At 36.9% G+C, this 21,258-nt stretch overlaps 2 protein-coding genes and 1 long non-coding RNA gene across 10 annotated transcripts in view; all 3 read right to left on the reverse strand.

Annotated features, from left to right (window-relative positions):
• Nucleotides 1-6,741, reverse strand: part of LOC114535694 — a 21,493-nt gene extending 14,752 nt beyond the window's left edge. For 4 of the 7 annotated variants that reach the window (XM_028556995.1, XM_028556992.1, XM_028556993.1 and 1 more), the window contains exons 1-7: nucleotides 6,278-6,570; nucleotides 4,658-4,741; nucleotides 3,841-4,018; nucleotides 2,975-3,469; nucleotides 2,457-2,705; nucleotides 1,443-2,340; nucleotides 75-568 (exon numbers count right to left, since the gene is read on the reverse strand). In XM_028556995.1, coding sequence (XP_028412796.1) covers nucleotides 1,466-2,340; nucleotides 2,457-2,705; nucleotides 2,975-3,469; nucleotides 3,841-4,018; nucleotides 4,658-4,741; nucleotides 6,278-6,424 — 2,028 coding nt within the window. In that variant the 5' untranslated portion in view covers nucleotides 6,425-6,570 and the 3' untranslated portion in view covers nucleotides 75-568; nucleotides 1,443-1,465. The other 3 variants (XM_028556999.1, XM_028556998.1, XM_028556997.1) reach the window with 3 other exon arrangements.
• Nucleotides 6,742-8,824: 2,083 nt separating this feature from the next.
• LOC114535675 (BSD domain-containing protein 1-like) lies at nucleotides 8,825-15,024 on the reverse strand. Its single transcript, XM_028556971.1, has 12 exons — nucleotides 14,808-15,024; nucleotides 14,675-14,723; nucleotides 13,392-13,508; nucleotides 12,675-12,720; nucleotides 12,235-12,383; nucleotides 12,049-12,103; nucleotides 11,844-11,953; nucleotides 11,408-11,476; nucleotides 10,880-10,982; nucleotides 10,128-10,505; nucleotides 9,246-9,433; nucleotides 8,825-9,116 (listed from the first exon to the last, which is right to left on the reverse strand). The coding sequence occupies exons 1-12, from the start codon at nucleotides 14,825-14,827 to the stop codon at nucleotides 9,093-9,095; spliced, it is 1,308 nt and encodes a 435-aa protein (XP_028412772.1). The 5' UTR covers nucleotides 14,828-15,024; the 3' UTR covers nucleotides 8,825-9,092.
• Nucleotides 15,025-15,243: 219 nt separating this feature from the next.
• On the reverse strand, nucleotides 15,244-20,132 carry LOC114535676. Of its 2 annotated transcripts, none has more exons than XR_003688344.1 (3): nucleotides 19,538-20,132; nucleotides 17,695-18,317; nucleotides 15,244-15,413 (listed from the first exon to the last, which is right to left on the reverse strand). It is a non-coding gene; the product is annotated as an uncharacterized LOC114535676 (long non-coding RNA). The 2 variants fall into 2 exon arrangements; XR_003688343.1 differs by lacking the exon at nucleotides 15,244-15,413 and adding an exon at nucleotides 16,275-16,470.
• Between the last annotated feature and the right edge of the window lie 1,126 nt (nucleotides 20,133-21,258).

Here is a 21,258-nt window from a genome sequence, read left to right on the forward strand (position 1 = left end):
TCCCGTGTGAACGTGCATGGCATAAACTCCTTAACGAATACAGAAATAAAAAATAAAAACCAAAAATTTATTACCTTTAAGTTGCTTATATATCCAAGACCATCCATCTACAGGCTTGGGGTTTTTGTGATGGCGTCTTGATTCATATTGTTCAAGTTCTCCTTGTCCAGTTAACAATCATAGCGGTCAAATGTTCTGTGGTGCCGTCTCCTACTATCGAGTGTCCATTAAAAAACATCGCTCCAAGTTCGTTTTTGAGATATTTATATACGTTAGGCAGTCTTCGCTGTGCATTTGCATGAGAAAGCGAATCTACACCAATGATTAAAATATTTAACGGTATTCCTGGTTGTTTTTCTGCCTTTCGTTTTACCAAATGTTCATGCTGGACAGGCCAAGATTTCTTTAACGCTCTTCTTATTTTTGAGCAAATATTCAACTTCAATAAATTCATCCGTGATTTTTTCTTCTGTATTCATTGCTGGTACAGGGACACTTTTACCAAGAATGAACTTAAAGTCTCCTTGCCTAACAATCCGGCGATAATTCGCTGAAATAACTTCAGGATCTATAAAGCAATTGAAAATTAATTAATCATCCCCAACACGTACATTATCGGGATTTAGTAAAATTCCTTTATATATAAGCGCGCTGTTCATAACAAACAACTTTTAAATTCTTTCTCCAAGTCACAACCTCAGTAATTGCGTTCAAAGTTTGTTTGTATTGTGTAAAATATAGAAATTTTCTTGTAAAGCTTATGTAAATAGATGCTAACTAAAGGCTTCCTGTTAAATAATAGATGCAACCACAATAAATAAATATATTCTATTCCACCTGTGGCTGCGTCGTACGTCATCACGGGATACATGGCTTGTTAGCGTAAAACGTATAACTAGGGATCCAAGGATAGTGCAAAGTTTGGAAGCCCTCTAAAGCCCTAATTCCACGGGCTAAATTTTCAAACGAAATGCGAATTATTTCGCCTGGTTGTTTTGAATTGTGAGCAATGAGCAATTCGAGATCAACGAGCAAGCCGTAAGACCGAAATGAGTAGATATCTAAGTATCGAAGTTTCGATACTTGCGAAAATATATGGAATTTCATTCATTATATGGTACAACTAGGACTTAATATGATAATATCCTTATGCCAACGAAGCAAATTCGCATTCATACAACAGATACCCCATGAATGAATCAAAGACTTAAATCTCTCATTAAAAAAAAGACAACTTATACCAACGGCGTAAATTCTATTCAATTTAAATAAAAAGATAATTGACTTTCTGTCTAATAGATCACAAAGAGTGAAATTGGCCGAAGGTTGCTATTCTGAATGGGGCTCTGTTCCTTCTGGCGCTCCGCAGGGTACAAAGCTGCGCCAAAACACATACACAAAAAAAACAATAACAAAACAAAACCGAGTAATAAATAAAATACCTATTTAGAAATTGTGTCAATAGTCAACACATTTCGCGCACATCAGTTCTTTTGCACATGCAATATTTTCTTAAATGCGGAAGATCTCTTGCAATGCATTCTGGTTGACTCCCGTATTTGTTCACTCTGCTAATAGCCTTGCTTACAATAAACCAATCTTTATGATAGCGTACGGTTGCTTCATATATTCCATTATTTGGTATCGTCGTAAATTGTACTTGATAGCGACAAAAATCCTTGTGATTTGGACGTGACTTGTCACTAAACGCAGCTTTCAAATCGTTTGTTTGCTTAAATGACAAGACTTTATCATTTGGTCGTTCGAATAGCGCGTAATTTATATTCTTTAGTGATAATTTTTGACAGTTTTCAGCACTCTTTTTGTGTTCCAGGTTAGCATTGTTCATGAACTCCACTGCTGCAAGAGCTGAATTATTCAGGTGACTATGTCCAAGATTTACATCTACCCATTCTAAGCATGGACACCAATGTTCCTCAACGTTAGCCTGAGAACATGTGCGTGATATGGGAACTTCTATCAACAAGCTTTGACCGTGTTTTATATCAGCAGGGACCTCAGGATAACTGAGCATGTGACGGAAAGTGGCGTATACGTCATACCATGACGTCAAACGGTTTGTGTTTAGTTTTAGATTCTTCGAAATCTCTGGATGTTCTCTGAGAAACCATTTTGGAAATGCCATTGAATAAAATGGAAGTCTTTCTTCGAGTTTTCCTTGCACCAAAGTTCGTATTTTGCCATATCGAGTGCCATGGTCCCCCATGATTATAAGTAATGTGTTGTTGAGATGATTATTTTGTTTTAAACCTTTTAGAAGTGATAATAAATCTGGTTCAATCTTCGATGTTTCACTGTTGGAATTGTGAGAGTAACGTACTAGAAAAAACAACAAAAAATGAGTAAGAAGATAAGCTATTGAAGAAATGTTCAAAACGTACAGGGGACCCTGGGAACGAGGTTGGATTTCGAAGGAGCTGCAGGCCTCACCTTACCGTTAAATGAGAAAAAAAACTTCAATTGTTTTTTGAACATATCAAACACTTCTTGGATATAATCAAACTGAACATTTGATATAGTTTTTGAAGCTAAGCACTGGTCTTTTCCTTTTAGCAGTTTTTCAGCCATAGAAAAAAATGGCCTGGTATAGAAATCTGTGGGCGGATTTTTGAATCCCATTAGTCTATACTGCCATGGACCAATAATTGGCCAGTCACCAGAGTAACCAGTTACATAACCTCGTTCTAAACAATTGAATCAAAAGATAAAATAGTAAGACCAGTGTATTCTCCCCACCAGGAACACAATATTTCATACGGCGTTAATGACCAATCAGAATCACTAAGCCCAGAAAAAATGAGATGGTTTCAGTGATTGTACGAGTAAGTTATAAACACCCCCGCAATTATCCTTCTATTTACTCCACTGATGGCTTCTGTGGTTGTGTGAGTATGATTAACGACCTAGGATTAACGAATACAGAAAAAGAAAATAAACCCCAAAAATTTATTACTTTTAAGTCGCTTATATATCCAAGACCATCCATCTACAGGCTTGGGGTTTTTGTGATGGCGTCTTGATTCATATTGTTCAAGTTCTCCTTGTCCAGTTAACATAGCGGTCAATTGTTCTGTGGTGCCGTCCCCTACTATCGAGTGTCCATTAAAAAACATCGCTCCAAGTTCGTTTTTGAGATATTTATATACGTTAGGCAGTCTTCGCTGTGTATTTGCATGAGATAGTGAATCTACACCAATGATTAAAATATTTAACGGTATTCCTGGTTGTTTTTCTGCCTTTCGTTTTACCAAATGTTCATGCTGGACAGGCTGGAGAAAGATTTCTTTAACGTTCTTCTTATTTTTGAGCAAATATTCAACTTCAATAAATTCATCCGTGATTTTTTCTTCTGTATTCATTGCTGGTACAGGGACATTTTTACCAAGAATGAACTTAAAGTCTCCTTGCCTAATAATCCGACGATAATTCGCTGAAATAACTTCAGGATCTATAAAGCAATTAATTACAAGTTAATGTTCTGTACAGATGAAATTACAGTATGATATATACGAATTTACTAAATCCCCATTCTAACTACCAACTATATCATTAATCTTTCTGATTATATGATTGGTCAGCAAGGAGTAGACTATGCATGGGGCCAGCAAAAAGAAATGTATAGCCGCGATTACGAGATCTAAAATTTCCAACCCGTTATTTCAAGATCAAGTGACATAATAATTCCTTCCTTATTTTAAGGGTTCTTAACTGCCCAGCCCGCCATTTGAAGAGTATAAGAGATGTCTTATGCATAAAGGGGGTCTGTCTGTTTCACTTGAATACGAAGGAGAGTACTTAATTTGTAAAGGAGATGCTTACCTAAGAATTGTATTTTTCCATTTACTAATTTTCCATAGGATTTGTGCTTCGCACAGTTAGGGTTTGCCACATCAGAGAATAACTTCATTATTGCTGGATGGAATGGATCAATCTCTGGTAACCGACAAGCAAGATCTGAATCGTTCTTTTTTAATTGTAGCAATGATGGACATTCTCGCTATAACAATAGAATATGAAAATATCGCGGTCAAGTTTAGAAAACTGTAACGTTATCTCCTTACTCAAACAGACAAGTACATGGAGAAAATACATGGACGCGCGAAGTGTTGAGAATAATATCGAACGAGTGAGATATGATTCTGAACACAAGAAATAAATTCCATATTTTCAAGCATCCATGTATTTTTGTTTTTTTGAAAGTTTTTTTAATCCCCAGGGGCTGCTTAACCCTGGGTCAAAACAAATCTTTGACTTTACATTAATTTTTTTAATCGCTTGCTTACAAAGTTGAATATATTTTTTCATAAATATTCTCTAAACCGATAGAAGCAATATTTTCTAAAGTTTTAAAACGAGCGGTATTTCAGAAGCACATAAACTAGGTTCAACCCAGCGTTAGCGCTAAACCGTTGAACAACTGGCCCCAGGGCACGAATATTTGACTTCTGATTGGTGGATCAAACACGATAATTGCACATGTGTTATTATCGCTTTTCACAATGGCGGTTCGCCAATAAAACACTGAATACTATGTAATAAACAAAAATAAATTATAATGTGTAAATTGAATGTGAGCGAATCAAAATGATAATGCAGTATTATAAGGTTAGTTTTAGGTCAGTTTTACCAACTTTACCTTCGGATCAATTATTGTCCTGCTTATCCATTCCTCAGGGCCAACTGTCATTTCTATATCTTTAGGAACTGGTAACAATGGTGCCTAGAAAAATTCTTTATTGTCAATGACACACAGTGCACAACCAATATATGTACAAAGATCGTCACTATGTGGTGACCACGTGAATCCGGTCTAAGACCCCGTTTACACATTATTTTAACACCAAAAAAGGGGTAAAAAAAGGGGTAAAAAACGGTTCAAAATGAGTAGGTTTTGGAGTAACAAATAACTCCACTTCTGGTGCTATAATTCAACACCGCTTTTGGAGTTAATTTAACTCCAATTCGGGATTTAAAACATAACTCCATTTTTGGAGTTAAACACATTAACAAAGTTTTAGGTAGGCCTGTTTTTAGGTGTTAGGCCGGTTTTCTATTATATAGGTAAATTTTTCGCTTGATTTTCTTTTCAATTGTGATCTATCAAGTGAATCTCAGAATTGAGCGAAATATTCCGTTCCATTGAAGATTTCACCTCCACCTATATATTATTATAAAATTGAATGCATGAGATCAATTACGTTTCCGTTTGAGTACAGCTAGTCAACTAAGCATTAAAGGAATTGCTTCTATAGTGGCTCTTAACCCATGTGAAATATCGATGATTTGTTATCATTACATGTACAGTGCAGTAATATCATTTGATTCACGATCAGATTTAAGAATTCCAAAATATTCAGTACTTTCGGGAATAGAAATATTTTCGTAACATATTCAAGGGATTTCAAGCAAGTACTATGATTTAAAACTGCATGGGATACATTCGCACAAAGCTACATGCACGACGATCTTAGAAAGTTAGTGAGTAAGCTATATACCGTTTCCCCGAGTTATGAAATATAAAATTTGTGATATGCTACAGGTCCAGAGTAATAACATCTCATGCAAGCAAATTCCATGCTCGCGTTCCGTACGTAAGCAAGGGAGCGTTCAGTTCTCCAAGCTGGCAACTTTCGTGCGAATAAATTAAGCCGAACGTTATTAAACGTTTGTCCAATATTGCTATTCTATGCTCGTAATAGCCTAATTGCTAAATGATCCTAATGCAACCATTTGAACAAAATTCAGCTTCATCGTGGTATTTGATCAATCCGAACGAAATCGGCTTTGTGGTGCCATCATTTATCCATTTGATTAATCGGAACAAAATTCGGCTTTGCATGGGTATCGATCAGAATAAGGTTTTTCAACTCGAGTAAGGGCCTCCACAGACTAGAAATTTAGTCGTCGACAACAATTTGTGATCGACAAGTAAATACGTCCGATAAAGGATTCCACAGACTGGTGCTAAAATACTAATTTAGCAACCGAAATAGCGCGGAGATTAAAAGTAGTCGATATAAAACAAACTGACTGTTCAGTTTTCACACACTTAAAAAACGCCAAAAAATGAGGCCGTCGACAACTAGCGCGACAGAGTACAGACTACGTTTGCTAGTTGTCGATCACAAATAGTTGTCGAAAACTAAATCCCTAGTCTGTGGAGGCCCTAAAATGGTTAATGGCCTATGAAGGACATCATAATATGTACTGATATTTGCTATCAATATATGTTGTAGCACCGAGCCTTCATACTGACCTTCGAATTCATTATCCAAGGATCTCCATGTTCAGACACATCACCACGACATTTCTTTGTAGAACGACTATGAAGAAAATACATCGCTGTAAAGATTGTAATGACGGCCACTGTTAGAAATACCTGGCAACGAGTTTTTAGTTTCATATTGAAAAACAAACTATTGAACAAATTCTTCAAACTTCTTTCAGCTCTTTACTTAGTAATTAAGCTTGTCTTAGGCTCAAACAAACACACTGCCAAGATAATAAACACGTCACAAAGAACATCTTTCATCAAGTCACTTGCTCAGTATGATACTTTAGATCGCTACTTTAGAACTGATATATATCTGCATATTATCAAACACTCAATAAAAATTAAAACAAACTTGAACTCCTTCTATTTAACAGCGATCTAAAGCGCTAATTCCACTGGCTTAATTTTCAAGCAAATGCGAAATATTTCGCCTCTTTCTTTTGAGTTGTGAGCAATGAAGCAGAATTAATCTATTCAAGTAGTCGAAATTCAAAAGAAACAGGCAAGATATTTTGCATTTCGGCGAGATAAAGCGCCCGCGGAATAATGCCAGCCCAACAGGTGGGCATTTTGTTCGCGCTGACCGAAAATTGCGGGCTTATTTCTTCTTCAATTTGCATTTTCGCGTCGAAGAACTAAAAATACAGACTTTGGTGCAATAGTTTTGCTATTTACTCTAAAGCATGTTCATAAAAATTCGCTACTGTTGTTGAGAAAGAAAAGCGGTTTACGATAAACTAAAATGCGTCGAAATCCGTTCATATATTCAGTAAAGTGTCAGTAAAATGTCTCAGAAGTGGTTCCAAAGCTCAATCTTGCGGATGACATAGTTGTTAATATACCTCTATTAACGAATTTTATTGCAAATCGACCCATCTTCATTAAAGTATAGCTCGAAAATTAGGGTATCCTCACACTCTGTAATTAGGCTTAAATAAAAGTTTTACTATAGTCTTTTTATTAGAATTAATATTCAACATAGGAAAAAAGCCAAAGGGGTGAAATTGACATTGCATGTATGTGTCCACTATTTTTGAGATGTTTTGTTTGGTATTTTGAAAAGGTCACCTGGGAGGAAAATAAAGCTTGAACAATACTGAGATTATAAGAAGAGGTATGTAAATTATAGAATGTTGAAAAAAAACCCAATCCATTAGCAATGTTTTGGATTCTATGAGGTCTCACATATAGCATATTTAGATTATTGTTGCATTTATATAGAGATCCATTCATAACTCAATAGATCAAGAAGTTGACTATCCTCACACTTTGTAACTAAATTTTTCTGTTGTATTTTTCACCTGCCTTTGTGAAAAAAACAGTTTTAGGACCACGAAAATTGCGCGCAATACTTTTTAGGAGCAATGAAAAGGATGAAATTAGGAAAAGTTAAATGTTGCTTTCCACTCGTCAGGGTATAATTTAACTTATTCTAGTTTGTTTGCTAAAACTTTGGTCTAAAATATGCCTATGGTATCTGAGCATTTTGTAGAACTCATTTTTTGGTCTAACTTAGGCCCTTTTGCTTTTTTTCAGCTGATGGTATCTGCTCATATTATTGTTGGTATTAAATATGCTATCCTCATAGAATTCGACAATCCTCATAGAGTTTTCCTTTGGCAGAGCACGTGTGTGACACCAAACATAAGATTGCATGGGAAAACTCTAAAGTAATTACCACTAACACATGGTCAAAGACTTTGCCTAGAAACGTGGCATATAAATATAAGTATAATCATGCTCTGAATAGGGACGACAGTGCCCATTTGCCAGAGGAATATATGCATCATATTGGCAGGTCAAATTCACGCAAATCTTGTAAACCATTCTCCTGAAGATGAATCGATCTTGATTCGAAATATACAGAATAAAATTTGTATTATGCTTTCATTTTTCGGAATTACTTTCAATCAATGTGTTTAAGTTCATTCCACATATTTCGTTTAGTCCATCAGACTGTGTGTCCGTGCCCAAAGTCAAAACTGGTCCATAAAACATGCTGAGCAAAGTCAATCTTTGTCAAGTACCACCTCTGGTAGTGCCTGTTCTTGGCCACCATGCCCAATTTCATTTGGAAGTATCATGCTCAACCTATTGGATCATGACCACTTCTCGATCGGATCCAATTCACTTCTCCGACATATGGAATGTATTTTGTTATTGACAACACAGTACAGCATTGCTTTTAGTTGATCAACTGCATATATACTTTGCAAGTCAACAGACTATACAGTGAATTGAATCCGACAAAATTGGATCATGTGAAACCTTTACATCTCTGATATACACGCGTCTGTTCTTTTTGCTTTCTTGTGAACACGTAGAACCTGACAAATTTGTATTTATTTTACCGTGGGAACATTTGAACCGGACGAATTCAAGCACGGTCCAAAATTCGTCTGTTCCCATGTGAATGCGCAGGTAAGTGCATTGCACGTCGAATTTAATAGAAAAGTATATAGAAAAACGCTGTTCGAATGTGAAAGATGTTAATTCTTTGAAATCCGAGGAAGATTCTCGCAAATTTGGATATGAAATTAAAAAGGAATAGTAAGTGAAGTTATATACAGTTGATGAAGTGACATATGTATCAATATTTAAAAAACAATACATGAACGAGATTCATATTATTTTCACATTTTCACTTTTTGTACGCGACTCTTATTAAGTTAACCACTTATTATAAACCACCTTTACTACATCAGTCTCTAATACATTCTATAACTGAAAACATCACTTGTTTTGAGTGCTATTGATAACTACGTCGTAACGCATACGTCATTTGCTCATGATGTTTTCATTCCCAGTCCTCCCAGTCATCCTAATAATATAGAAAAACAGAAAAACAATAATCAATCTAGCGGTGGGCAGGGAGTCTGAGCGAGAGCAAAACAACGAGAGGTTTTCTATCAAATCTGGAAAATTTCTGATTCCCCTTCTCAGTACTTACATCTTCAGAGTCAATTTCATTCGCTGTTATTGATTGTACCAGCTTCTCTACGTCTTCATTTGTAACATCTTCATTAAAATCAAAATCATCATCATCATCATCATCATCGACCTCATTTGCCAGTTGTTCATCAGAATCTAGTTCTTTTCCATCATTCACCACAACAACACTTGAACTTGATGACGTACCTTAATATATCGTATACACGTACGTCTTTATTGTGGCACACACATATCATGTTTTTAGGATTAAAGTAGATAGCCACTTTCTCTAATTACCATTACTATATTAGTCTCTAATATATTAATATATCGGTGACTCGGGACGCCTAAGAATTGTAAAATAACACTCCTCATTTCACAATGTATTTTATAATATAATATTCATAGTACGCGCGTGCTGATTGGTCGAGAAGCGTGTTTGAGGTCGAAAACTCGGGAATTTTCCCGCCGAACTTGACAAGCGAAGTAATGTAATGAGAATTTGTAATTGAATCGAATTATAATATTTGTACAAAATCTTTTCATTGAGTTATATTATAAAAGAAATAGAAAACATTTTTTCCTTTGTTTCTATACAGTTATAGAAACACTTGTCGGCGTTTGGGAAAACTCGAAATAAAAATCCACTGATTATTTCTCGTTCTCCCAAACTCCACGCGTGTTTCTATAACTGTATAGAAACACGGAAAATGCTTTCTATTTCTTACATATGCCATGGTGGCAATACGTATGAGAACTAGGACTAAGGTTATGGCATGAAAACGAATATGAAAACGCTTGAAAACACATGCATGGCCTAAGTGCACATGGCCTAAGTATTCAAATTCTTAGAAGAACTTTAAATTAAGGCGCGACGCCGCTATAAACATAAGACTACTACCTTCTTTATCCAAAACTTTAATCCATGAGCTGCTGTCAGAAGAATCGCTTTTTCTGGAGGACGAATCCCCTTCAGATTTCGTTTCTAAACATGAAGATGAATCCTTGGACGGCGTGTCGTCGTGGTTATTATGCGCAGAAGTTGATTTCGCGTCATGAACAATGTTCTTTACTTCCTTATTCTGATTACCACAATTCTTGTCTGCTGCAGCTTCGGTCGTGTCGATTTTATCTGCTGACGAATTTTTTGATCGAATGATGCAGTGTGGTTTATTGTTCTGTTGTAATTTCGTCTCTTCCTGCAACACTTCGTGCCGAGGATGATTATCTGTTATAACATTCGTATCAATTGATGTTAATTCTTCGTCTTTTGGTGTCGCTAAACCAGAGTCAATTATTACAATATTAAAATCATATTTTAAGGTAGTTCACGCACGAATATATGAAATTTGATACTCGTGAATAAAACTTATTATATAATAAAAAATATGACAGGTATTGTGTTATAACATAATTATATTTCATCATCGGCATCGGCTTAGGCAATTGATGAACACCGTATTTGGGTGGAGGGGGGGGGGGTGTAGGCGCTGCAGCCCCCATGCAAGCCCTCTCTCAATTATGAAAGTCCATAACTATGGATTTCATTGCGTTTCTCTCAAATGACGATGATTGAAATAAAATGTAAATTCAATGTTGTGGTGATTTTCCTCGACGAAATTGTAAATCGGTTGTAGATATGGTTATAACAACCTGTGATACTGTTTGTCTCCTCATCATCTTCATCATCCCAACCCAAATCTTGACTGTCATTTCGACTTGCTCTCTCAACAATATCCGCTAATCTTTTGTTCGCCTGCGATTGTGCAAATAATCAGACTATATAGACATATGGATGCTTTCAGGGATAAAACAATAATGCGCGATAATTGGGGTTGAAAATTCGTATATTCTCTTCTGCTTGACGGAAAACGCACAAAAGAAATCCGCTAAGCCGAGTGAATAAATGAATGTGCACCCCCAAGTCTAGTTTCGGCCCTGTATGCCTTTACCAAGCGTGTGCCCTACCATGCACATATAGTTGTAGGTGCAAACTAGCTAAAAATGTAACGAAAACTTCGACTTAGTCTAGCTATTTCAGTGTGTACCAATCTCGAGAGTCTTGCATTAGCTAGCCATAGAAATTAAATGTAATCTTTGCGTGTGTTGTGTATAGACAAACAAACACGTGGATTTTTTATGGGGTTTTTTGGGAATATATAAAATGAAAGATTTCCTTACCGTTTCTATTTCATGAAGCTTATAAAAATAACGATGCCAAAACGTTGAGTGGCTTTGAACACTCGGAACCTTGAAAATTGGGGAGTAAAAACAAAAGGAAATGAATATATTTCATAAAAATTATCCGTGCAACATCACTCATTTGAGTCGCATATTTCACTTTTTTCATTAGTATTCCTTTGGGTATCATGACAGCCAGCAAATTATGAAGCACTCGAGTGAAACACGCAAATTTTTTTACTAAAAATTTAATCCATTCACAGTTCATGATACTAATTAGCGGACTGTTGTTCGCTTGTTATCATTATAGATATATACTGTCGACATAAAATAGAGAACAGCGAACTATATTGAAAAAAAAATTCTGTTGTATATGAGATAAACAATCCAACTACAAAAACAGATTTTTGATGGACAACTCATGCATCAAACTCACAAATTTCGTATACAGTCTTCTAACATCAGGATTGTTTACGAGTAGTTCAGATATTTCTCCTTTCTTGGAGTCAAGATTAAATGTGGCACACCAGGTTTCGTAACCATCGCCTGGAAACAGAAATTTCTTTGCTAAAGTATCTAACCCGAGATAATTGAATATAGAAAACGATCCAGTTTATAAGAAATACTCAAATAAAACTTACTATCAGGCTCGTTGGAATAGGTTTCTGGGTTCGTTTGCATTTCCTGAAGTTTTGCCTTCAAGCATAAATTATTAAAATACTTTAAGTTTTATCGAAATCACTTTCCATGCACACGTTGTTCTGCAAAGAAATGCCGAAAGAAAGCAAAAAGCTAAGAAAATACGATTTCAAAGTGATTTGGCTAACCTGTGTTCTATCATAGACAGCGGGCATAGTTGATGATGTTGATCTTTGGTCGTCAGTTTTATTCTCATCTTCAGACGATGTTGGTTTTGAAGTTTTATCAGCTGCTTGATGGAGACTCGTAGAAATACTAGTCAAGATATCTGAGAATCCTAAACATAACATAGCCACAAGTTACACACATGCACTATTCCAGGTTCAACTGCATGAAGATATGCAAGACATGCATACAAGAAAAAATATTTCAAAGAACAATGAAATTTTGTGATCCCAAGATTGGAGCCTGATAAGAAAACACATTGCATGGCAATGACAATTATAACTTTTTTGCCACAGAGTTTAAATCTTGGCTTTACAAAATTTTGTTCTTCGTATGTTTTTGCTGGGTTTTATTAGATATCTGCTGGATATAATAATGTCTTTACAAGACAAGAATAATTCACCTTGTTTTACTTTGCCACTGGTTGCATTTTTCTCAGTCTCGTCCACCTGCGTCACAGTATTATGATCAGTGATATTATTTAGGTAACTGCTTCAGTTTAGTGTAGTGAGTATGATTAAAGTTGACAGTTTATAAATTATAAGTGTTCATAACACCAGCGGCAGCTCTTCAAATCATTTTTTTAACTAGCCTCCGGGCAGAAAAGCGTTCCATATGACGCAAACGTCGGCAAAGTATTATTGTCGATGATTATTGATGAGTTAAATCTTTTGTCTTTCTGAAATCATTTTCTCTATGGATTACAGACAATGAGTCGTCGACAGGTCAGTGTCATATGGAAACCTGGCTTTACTATCATTAAGGCCTGATTCCCACTAGCTCCTAAGAATCGGGGATCCATTGTATTACTTTCCGATATAGAAAAAGCATATTGCACACCAGCGACCTCAGATAAAGGGAATCCCAGATTCTTAGGACAAGTGTGAATCAGGGTTAAAGCCTGGTTTTCATATGTCACAGACGGTCGGCGATAGCTATTGTCAGTTTTCATTGATGAATGAAGTGCTTTTTATTTCGATTATATTTTCCTCGTCACTGACCACAAACAATACATCGTCGAGTGTCGGCAACATACAAGAACCAGGCTTTACTAGTTGTCAGTACCAATTGTTATATGTACCTTGATACTGTATATGTACCTTGATACTGTTATATGTACCTGGATGCTCCTATTAACAGCCGTAGCGGAGTCAGCAATGACCACAGAAGTGTCATGTTGAATTGTGTTTACGAATTCGGACAAATCACTTTGAACAAACTCAAGAGCCGTCGTTGTCTGAAAAGTAAAATAACAATACATTCCCTTGGTCATTTAAAATAATTACGACAGGACACTATTGACAATATTTCAACTAACAGAACAGGACATGATATCATTGAAAACATGGATTGTCTCTTATAGGAATTTTTCTTAGCGTAGCTTAATGGACTACAATGGCGAAATTAACAATATTGTTGTGTTTTTCACCCGTACAATATGGCACATATTTTTTTTTGAAAAATTATTCCATCCATGCATGTGATCAACACAGGGGCTGCAGAAGATTGTTAAGTGAGGTAATATCCGGACTGTGGTCTGTATATTCCGTATCTGGACCAGTACCCTGGATGTCTGATTGGTTGACAAGCGGTCTATAAAACCCATATCCGGACTGTAGTCTGTATATTCCGTATCTGGACCAGTACATATCTCGGATGTCTTATGCAGCTCAGCCATATAATATACAGATTATTGACCTTGCTTGTTCGATCTGTACTGTGAAGTATAAGAATCCTGAAAAGCCTCAGTCTGATATTTCACAGTACAGACCTCACGCTCGGTCAATAATCAGTTAATATTTATTATTGCGTAAATGATTATTGCTCCATATTGAATCTTGGAGATAGCATGCATTATTGACAGGTAATATACCAGGTATAGGTACCAGATCAATCATTATTGTTATTTAGCATGCTGTAGAACTGTCTGTAGCTTGAAATAATAAAAGTGGTAGAAAAAAACACTATCATGTGAAAATATGGTCACCCTATCCAGTATCCAGGCTGATTATTAAAATCAATATATGAGATAAGTGTGAACTCCATAGGCATGTGTTTAGTTCAACAGAAAAGAAGAGGGGCGGGGATTCAGGCCAGTACAATCATGGGTAGTCATTTCAGTCCCACCAACAGTCGCCTTGATGCCTCTAAGATGGTGTATATATAATTCATTAAAAATTATGCTAAATCATATTATAAGTCTATTTTTATTATAAACGAATACAATAAGAATTTAAAGCAGAAAATGTTTGTAGAAGTTTGTAGATAGAATTTTGAACAAAAAATGTTTTCGAACGATACGATTTCTGATCTACGACAATACTTTGCCTACGAATCACACGATTGATATCAAAGTGAATGTTTTTTTAATATGTAAAACTAAATGAAAGGCTATGCTTGCACCTTCTCTCTGACATTTTCCAGTATTCCAGTCGTCCAACTACTCCACCATCTTATAAAATGATGAAATATTTATTAATATTTGTTTATAGGATATACACAAAAATGAAAAAATTATAAGAGGTATTTGACTTACGAATTTTCATCTTGCGCCATATTTGTATTGTGGCTCTTTCGTTCAAAATAAAAATAAATTTTGCTTCGTGGATCTCAGGGTTCACTTATGGATAACATACGACATACGAACAACAACGGGAGTTCAATGGGAGTGCTGAGTGCATCGCATCCATCACGTGCATCATCAGTGGGAGCATAAATTACTTTTATACAATAGACAAACCAGAAGATTTCTTCGGTCATACTAAAGCCTGTTTTCCACTAGGCGGAAATTTACCCGCGGAGCGGAATTTTTAATTGTCTGCGCGCTTTCACGCAGAACTAATGTGAGAAAAACAAAGAAAAATTCCGCTCCGCGAGCAAAATTCCGCCTAGTGGAAAACAGGCTTAAAGGCCATGTTACACAGCGTTTCTCGCAACTGCAATGCAATTCTTCTTTTGAGAGATGTAAATTTGGCAACCACCGAACTTTTGTCTTTATTACACTTCATGGCGTTTGTTCATTTTGTTTGTTTTGGCTACACAACTTACACTCACTGATCACTGAACTATACTATTGCTCGGAATATAGCCCAGTGTCACTAACACACTTACTATTTGAAGACTCTTCACTAGTTCACATCTCCTAAACAGAAACAGAAAGAGAGTGTGCGTTGTGCGGTGTGTCCAATGGGTGTGCCACAAGCCTAGCGCGTCACAGACGAATCTAAAACAGTGGCAAGCCTTAAGAGCGAAGAAAAATTTAACGTATTAAACAATACCAGAGATCATTCATAAACATCAAACATTTGTTTTATTAGATCAGCATCTTCATCAACCTTACAGCAGTAAAACAGCGACAAAGACATTCAGACTGTCAACTCAGCGTTCTCGTTAGTGCCTTCAGCCCGAGAACTGTCGATCAAAAGTCTGAATAAATCCCCTGGCTTTCCCTGCGAGTTTTCAAATTCATACTTTCAAATAATCTGACATTGAAAACAACTCAAGATTTTCTAATAATTCTGGACTTGGTTTATTCATTAATACTGGTCCATGAGATAGTTTGAACTAAGACTTCACCTTGTTTGGTATACCAGCGCAGTATGGTAATACAGGTTAGATCCCAATGACATGCAGACCATGATCTCGATGAATCACCCTGAATTCTTCTATAGCTAAATTTTCATTCCACAACAAGAAACACAGCGTGTTTATGGGCATTTTAATAGCACATTCAATTGTTATTCCCATTTGATTGCATATAAAATCCAATTTTGATTTAATTTCAAATACATAACTTCGAAGTTTGGGACGGCACTTGTAGAGAAAGTCGACAAACCTACTGCGACCATTCTATTCCTCGCCACAATGAATCGAACCACGCAGGTATTATACACTGAAGCCAGAGTTAGCCAAACTTAACATCAGCACAACATCTCTCCGCTTAATGAGGGCTAGTCAAGACAATTAACCAAGACCATTATGCACACTTATACAAACGTTGCGGACACTTGATCTCTTGCTCAGCACACAAAGCATCACCAAAACCAGTTCTTTGTGTAGAGGCTGCACCTACTCCTTCAAAAAGGTTGGGACAAATACCCAAGGCTACAATAAACTGGATAACAGTCTTGATGATTTGTTGATCTTTCACGCTCAGATCCATTACGGGAACTCGTGTTAAGTTTTCAGACCTTCATATACTAAACACAAAGTTAACAAAACATTTAAGTAAACTAAGCCGTTCAGTCATTTATTATGAGTTTCCTTTGGAGAATGATGACTCTTTTGACGTTAAAAACCAACAAGGATTGTTTCAAAACACTATCTAATTTCTAGAGGCTAGTTTCCACTCAGGAAAATTCTCCTTTGGATCGGACAGCACTGAAAAGTTTCCTTTGTATACACGCCGCCTGAGAACTCACCGGCAAAGGAAATTTTCCTGTCCGTTCCGATCCAAAGGAGATTTTTCCTGAGTGGAAACTAGCCTTAAAAGGATATCAAAACACTAAAATTTCTCGTTAAAAACACTTAAAAAACGTTTAGGCGTTTAAATCTTGTCATTTCCAAGCGTGTGCCTTATTAGTCGTTTTCTATGCATATACTTGTTAGGGACCGCCTCCCGAGACCAGGAAAAGCTTAAATACGTTAAATTCATCTTCGCTCTCAGGGCTAGCCACTGTAGCTGATTCGTCTATGACGCTAGGCTTGTGGCGATGCATACTCTGTTTCTCACTGAGACGTAACGGTTAGGTGCACATACATCATGGTCTGGGGGCCGTAGTGCATCTCCCCCTTAGACGGCCGTTAAGATGTGAGTTATGGGGGGGAGTTCTTCCTATAGCAACTGTCCTTGCACCTTTCGTAGTTGTAACTATGTTGGTATATTGCAGCCGGTTGTATAACCAGGTTAGATTGTGGCATAGGCTGGATGATCTCTTTTGGGTGTTTTTACATTCTTTCCAAATTTTTTTTTTTTTGCATGCTTTCCAAGTTTTTCTTTTACATGCAAAAAACACTGTTATTAAATATATATGGAACGGATATAAAAATTTATATCGACTGAAAACCACCTTAGTTTACCCCTGAATACTCTCCCCAGTCTCTGCATGGCTGAGTCTCTGAATCAAACAATAGTACAATACCAGAAATCATTCATAAACATCAAACATCTTCATCAACCTTACAGCAGTAAAACAGCGACAAAGACATTCAGACTGTCAACTCTGCGTTCTCGTTAGTGCCTTCAGCCCGAGAACTGTCGATCAAAAGTCTGGATAAATCCCCTGGCTTTCCCTGCGAGTTTTCAAATTCATACTTTCAAATAATCTGACATTGAAAACAACTCAAGATTTTCTACTAATTGTGAACTTAGTTTAAATATTCATTAATACTGATCCATGAGATAGTTTGAACTAAGACTTCACCTTGTTTGGTATACCAGCGCAGTATGGTAATCCAGGTTAGATCCCAATGACGTGCAGACCATAATCTCGATGAATCACCCTGAATTCTTCTGTAGCTAAATTTTCATTCCACAACAAGAAACACAGCGTGTTTATGGGCATTTTAATAGCACATTCAATTGTTATTCCCATTTGATTGCATATAAAATCCAACTTTGATTTAATTTCAAATACATAACTTCGAAGTTTGGGACGGCACTTGTAGAGAAAGTCGACAAACCTACTGCAACCATTCTATTCCTCGCCACAATGAATCGAACCACGCAGGTATTATACACTGAAGCCAGAGTTAGCCAAACTTAACATCAGCACAACATCTCTCCGCTTAATGAGGGCTCGTCAAGACAATTAACTAAGACCATTATGCACACTTATACAAACATTGCGGACACTTGATCTCTTGCTCAGCACACAAAGCATCACCAAAACCAGTTCTTTGTGTAGAGGCTGCACCTACTCCTTCAAAAAGGTTGGGACAAATACCCAAGGCTACAATAAACTGGATAACAGTCTTGATGATTTGTTGATCTTTCACGCTCAGATCCATTACGGGAACTCGTGTTAAGTTTTCAGACCTTCATATACTAAACACAAAGTTAACAAAACATTTAAGTAAACTAAGCCGTTCAGTCATTTATTATGAGTTTCCTTTGGAGAATGATGACTCTTTTGACGTTAAAAACCAACAAGGATTGTTTCAAAACACTATCTAATTTCTAGAGGCTAGTTTCCACTCAGGAAAATTCTCCTTTGGATCGGACAGCACTGAAAAGTTTCCTTTGTAAACGCCGCCTGAGAACTCACCGACAAAGGAAATTTTCCTGTCCGTTCCGATCCAAAGAGATTTTTCCTGAGTGGAAACTAGCCTTAAAAGGATATCAAAACACTAAAATTTCTCGTTAAAAACACTTAAAAAACGTTTAGGCGTTTAAATCTTGTCATTTCCAAGCGTGTGCCTTATTAGTCGTTTTCTATGCATATACTTGTTAGGGACCGCCTCCCGAGACCAGGAAAAGCTTAAATACGTTAAATTCATCTTCGCTCTCAGGGCTAGCCACTGTAGCTGATTCGTCTATGACGCTAGGCTTGTGGCGATGCATACTCGTTTCTCACTGAGACGTAACGGTTAGGTGCACATACATCATGGTCTGGGGGCCGTAGTGCATCTCCCCCTTAGACGGCCGTTAAGATGTGAGTTATGGGGGGGAGTTCTTCCTATAGCAACTGTCCTTGCACCTTTCGTAGTTGTAACTATGTTGGTATATTGCAGCCGGTTGTATAACCAGGTTAGATTGTGGCATAGGCTGGATGATCTCTTTTGGGTGTTTTTACATTCTTTCCAAATTTTTTTTTTTTTGCATGCTTTCCAAGTTTTTCTTTTACATGCAAAAAACACTGTTATTAAATATATATGGAACGGATATAAAAATTTATATCGACTGAAAACCACCTTAGTTTACCCCTGAATACTCTCCCCAGTCTCTGCATGGCTGAGTCTCTGAATCAAACAATAGTACAATACCAGAAATCATTCATAAACATCAAACATCTTCATCAACCTTACAGCAGTAAAACAGCGACAAAGACATTCAGACTGTCAACTCTGCGTTCTCGTTAGTGCCTTCAGCCCGAGAACTGTCGATCAAAAGTCTGGATAAATCCCCTGGCTTTCCCTGCGAGTTTTCAAATTCATACTTTCAAATAATCTGACATTGAAAACAACTCAAGATTTTCTACTAATTGTGAACTTAGTTTAAATATTCATTAATACTGATCCATGAGATAGTTTGAACTAAGACTTCACCTTGTTTGGTATACCAGCGCAGTATGGTAATCCAGGTTAGATCCCAATGACATGCAGACCATAATCTCGATGAATCACCCTGAATTCTTCTGTAGCTAAATTTTCATTCCACAACAAGAAACACAGCGTGTTTATGGGCATTTTAATAGCACATTCAATTGTTATTCCCATTTGATTGCATATAAAATCCAACTTTGATTTAATTTCAAATACATAACTTCGAAGTTTGGGACGGCACTTGTAGAGAAAGTCGACAAACCTACTGCAACCATTCTATTCCTCGCCACAATGAATCGAACCACGCAGGTATTATACACTGAAGCCAGAGTTAGCCAAACTTAACATCAGCACAACATCTCTCCGCTTAATGAGGGCTCGTCAAGACAATTAACTAAGACCATTATGCACACTTATACAAACATTGCGGACACTTGATCTCTTGCTCAGCACACAAAGCATCACCAAAACCAGTTCTTTGTGTAGAGGCTGCACCTACTCCTTCAAAAAGGTTGGGACAAATACCCAAGGCTACAATAAACTGGATAACAGTCTTGATGATTTGTTGATCTTTCACGCTCAGATCCATTACGGGAACTCGTGTTAAGTTTTCAGACCTTCATATACTAAACACAAAGTTAACAAAACATTTAAGTAAACTAAGCCGTTCAGTCATTTATTATGAGTTTCCTTTGGAGAATGATGACTCTTTTGACGTTAAAAACCAACAAGGATTGTTTCAAAACACTATCTAATTTCTAGAGGCTAGTTTCCACTCAGGAAAATTCTCCTTTGGATCGGACAGCACTGAAAAGTTTCCTTTGTATACACGCCGCCTGAGAACTCACCGGCAAAGGAAATTTTCCTGTCCGTTCCGATCCAAAGGAGATTTTTCCTGAGTGGAAACTAGCCTTAAAAGGATATCAAAACACTAAAATTTCTCGTTAAAAACACTTAAAAAACGTTTAGGCGTTTAAATCTTGTCATTTCCAAGCGTGTGCCTTATTAGTCGTTTTCTATGCATATACTTGTTAGGGACCGCCTCCCGAGACCAGGAAAAGCTTAAATACGTTAAATTCATCTTCGCTCTCAGGGCTAGCCACTGTAGCTGATTCGTCTATGACGCTAGGCTTGTGGCGATGCATACTCTGTTTCTCACTGAGACGTAACGGTTAGGTGCACATACATCATGGTCTGGGGGCCGTAGTGCATCTCCCCCTTAGACGGCCGTTAAGATGTGAGTTATGGGGGGGAGTTCTTCCTATAGCAACTGTCCTTGCACCTTTCGTAGTTGTAACTATGTTGGTATATTGCAGCCGGTTGTATAACCAGGTTAGATTGTGGCATAGGCTGGATGATCTCTTTTGGGTGTTTTTACATTCTTTCCAAATTTTTTTTTTTTTGCATGCTTTCCAAGTTTTTCTTTTACATGCAAAAAACACTGTTATTAAATATATATGGAACGGATATAAAAATTTATATCGACTGAAAACCACCTTAGTTTACCCCTGAATACTCTCCCCAGTCTCTGCATGGCTGAGTCTCTGAATCAAACAATAGTACAATACCAGAAATCATTCATAAACATCAAACATCTTCATCAACCTTACAGCAGTAAAACAGCGACAAAGACATTCAGACTGTCAACTCTGCGTTCTCGTTAGTGCCTTCAGCCCGAGAACTGTCGATCAAAAGTCTGGATAAATCCCCTGGCTTTCCCTGCG

This window comes from Dendronephthya gigantea, unplaced genomic scaffold (genome assembly GCF_004324835.1).
Source record: "Dendronephthya gigantea isolate DGI-Jeju-01 unplaced genomic scaffold, DenGig_1.0 000122F, whole genome shotgun sequence".
NCBI classification, from domain to species: Eukaryota; Metazoa; Cnidaria; class Anthozoa; order Malacalcyonacea; family Nephtheidae; genus Dendronephthya; species Dendronephthya gigantea.

Excerpts from the sequence above, each read along its gene's own strand:
- LOC114535675 (XM_028556971.1), bottom strand. The coding sequence starts at position 14,827 with ATGGCGCAAGATGAAAATTC. Across the intron at positions 13,509-14,674 it reads TGGAAAATGTCAGAGAGAAG|ACAACGACGGCTCTTGAGTT; the intron begins GTGCAAGCATAG and ends TTTACTTTTCAG. Across the intron at positions 11,477-11,843 it reads GAAGACTGTATACGAAATTT|GTTCCGAGTGTTCAAAGCCA; the intron begins GTGAGTTTGATG and ends CCAATTTTCAAG.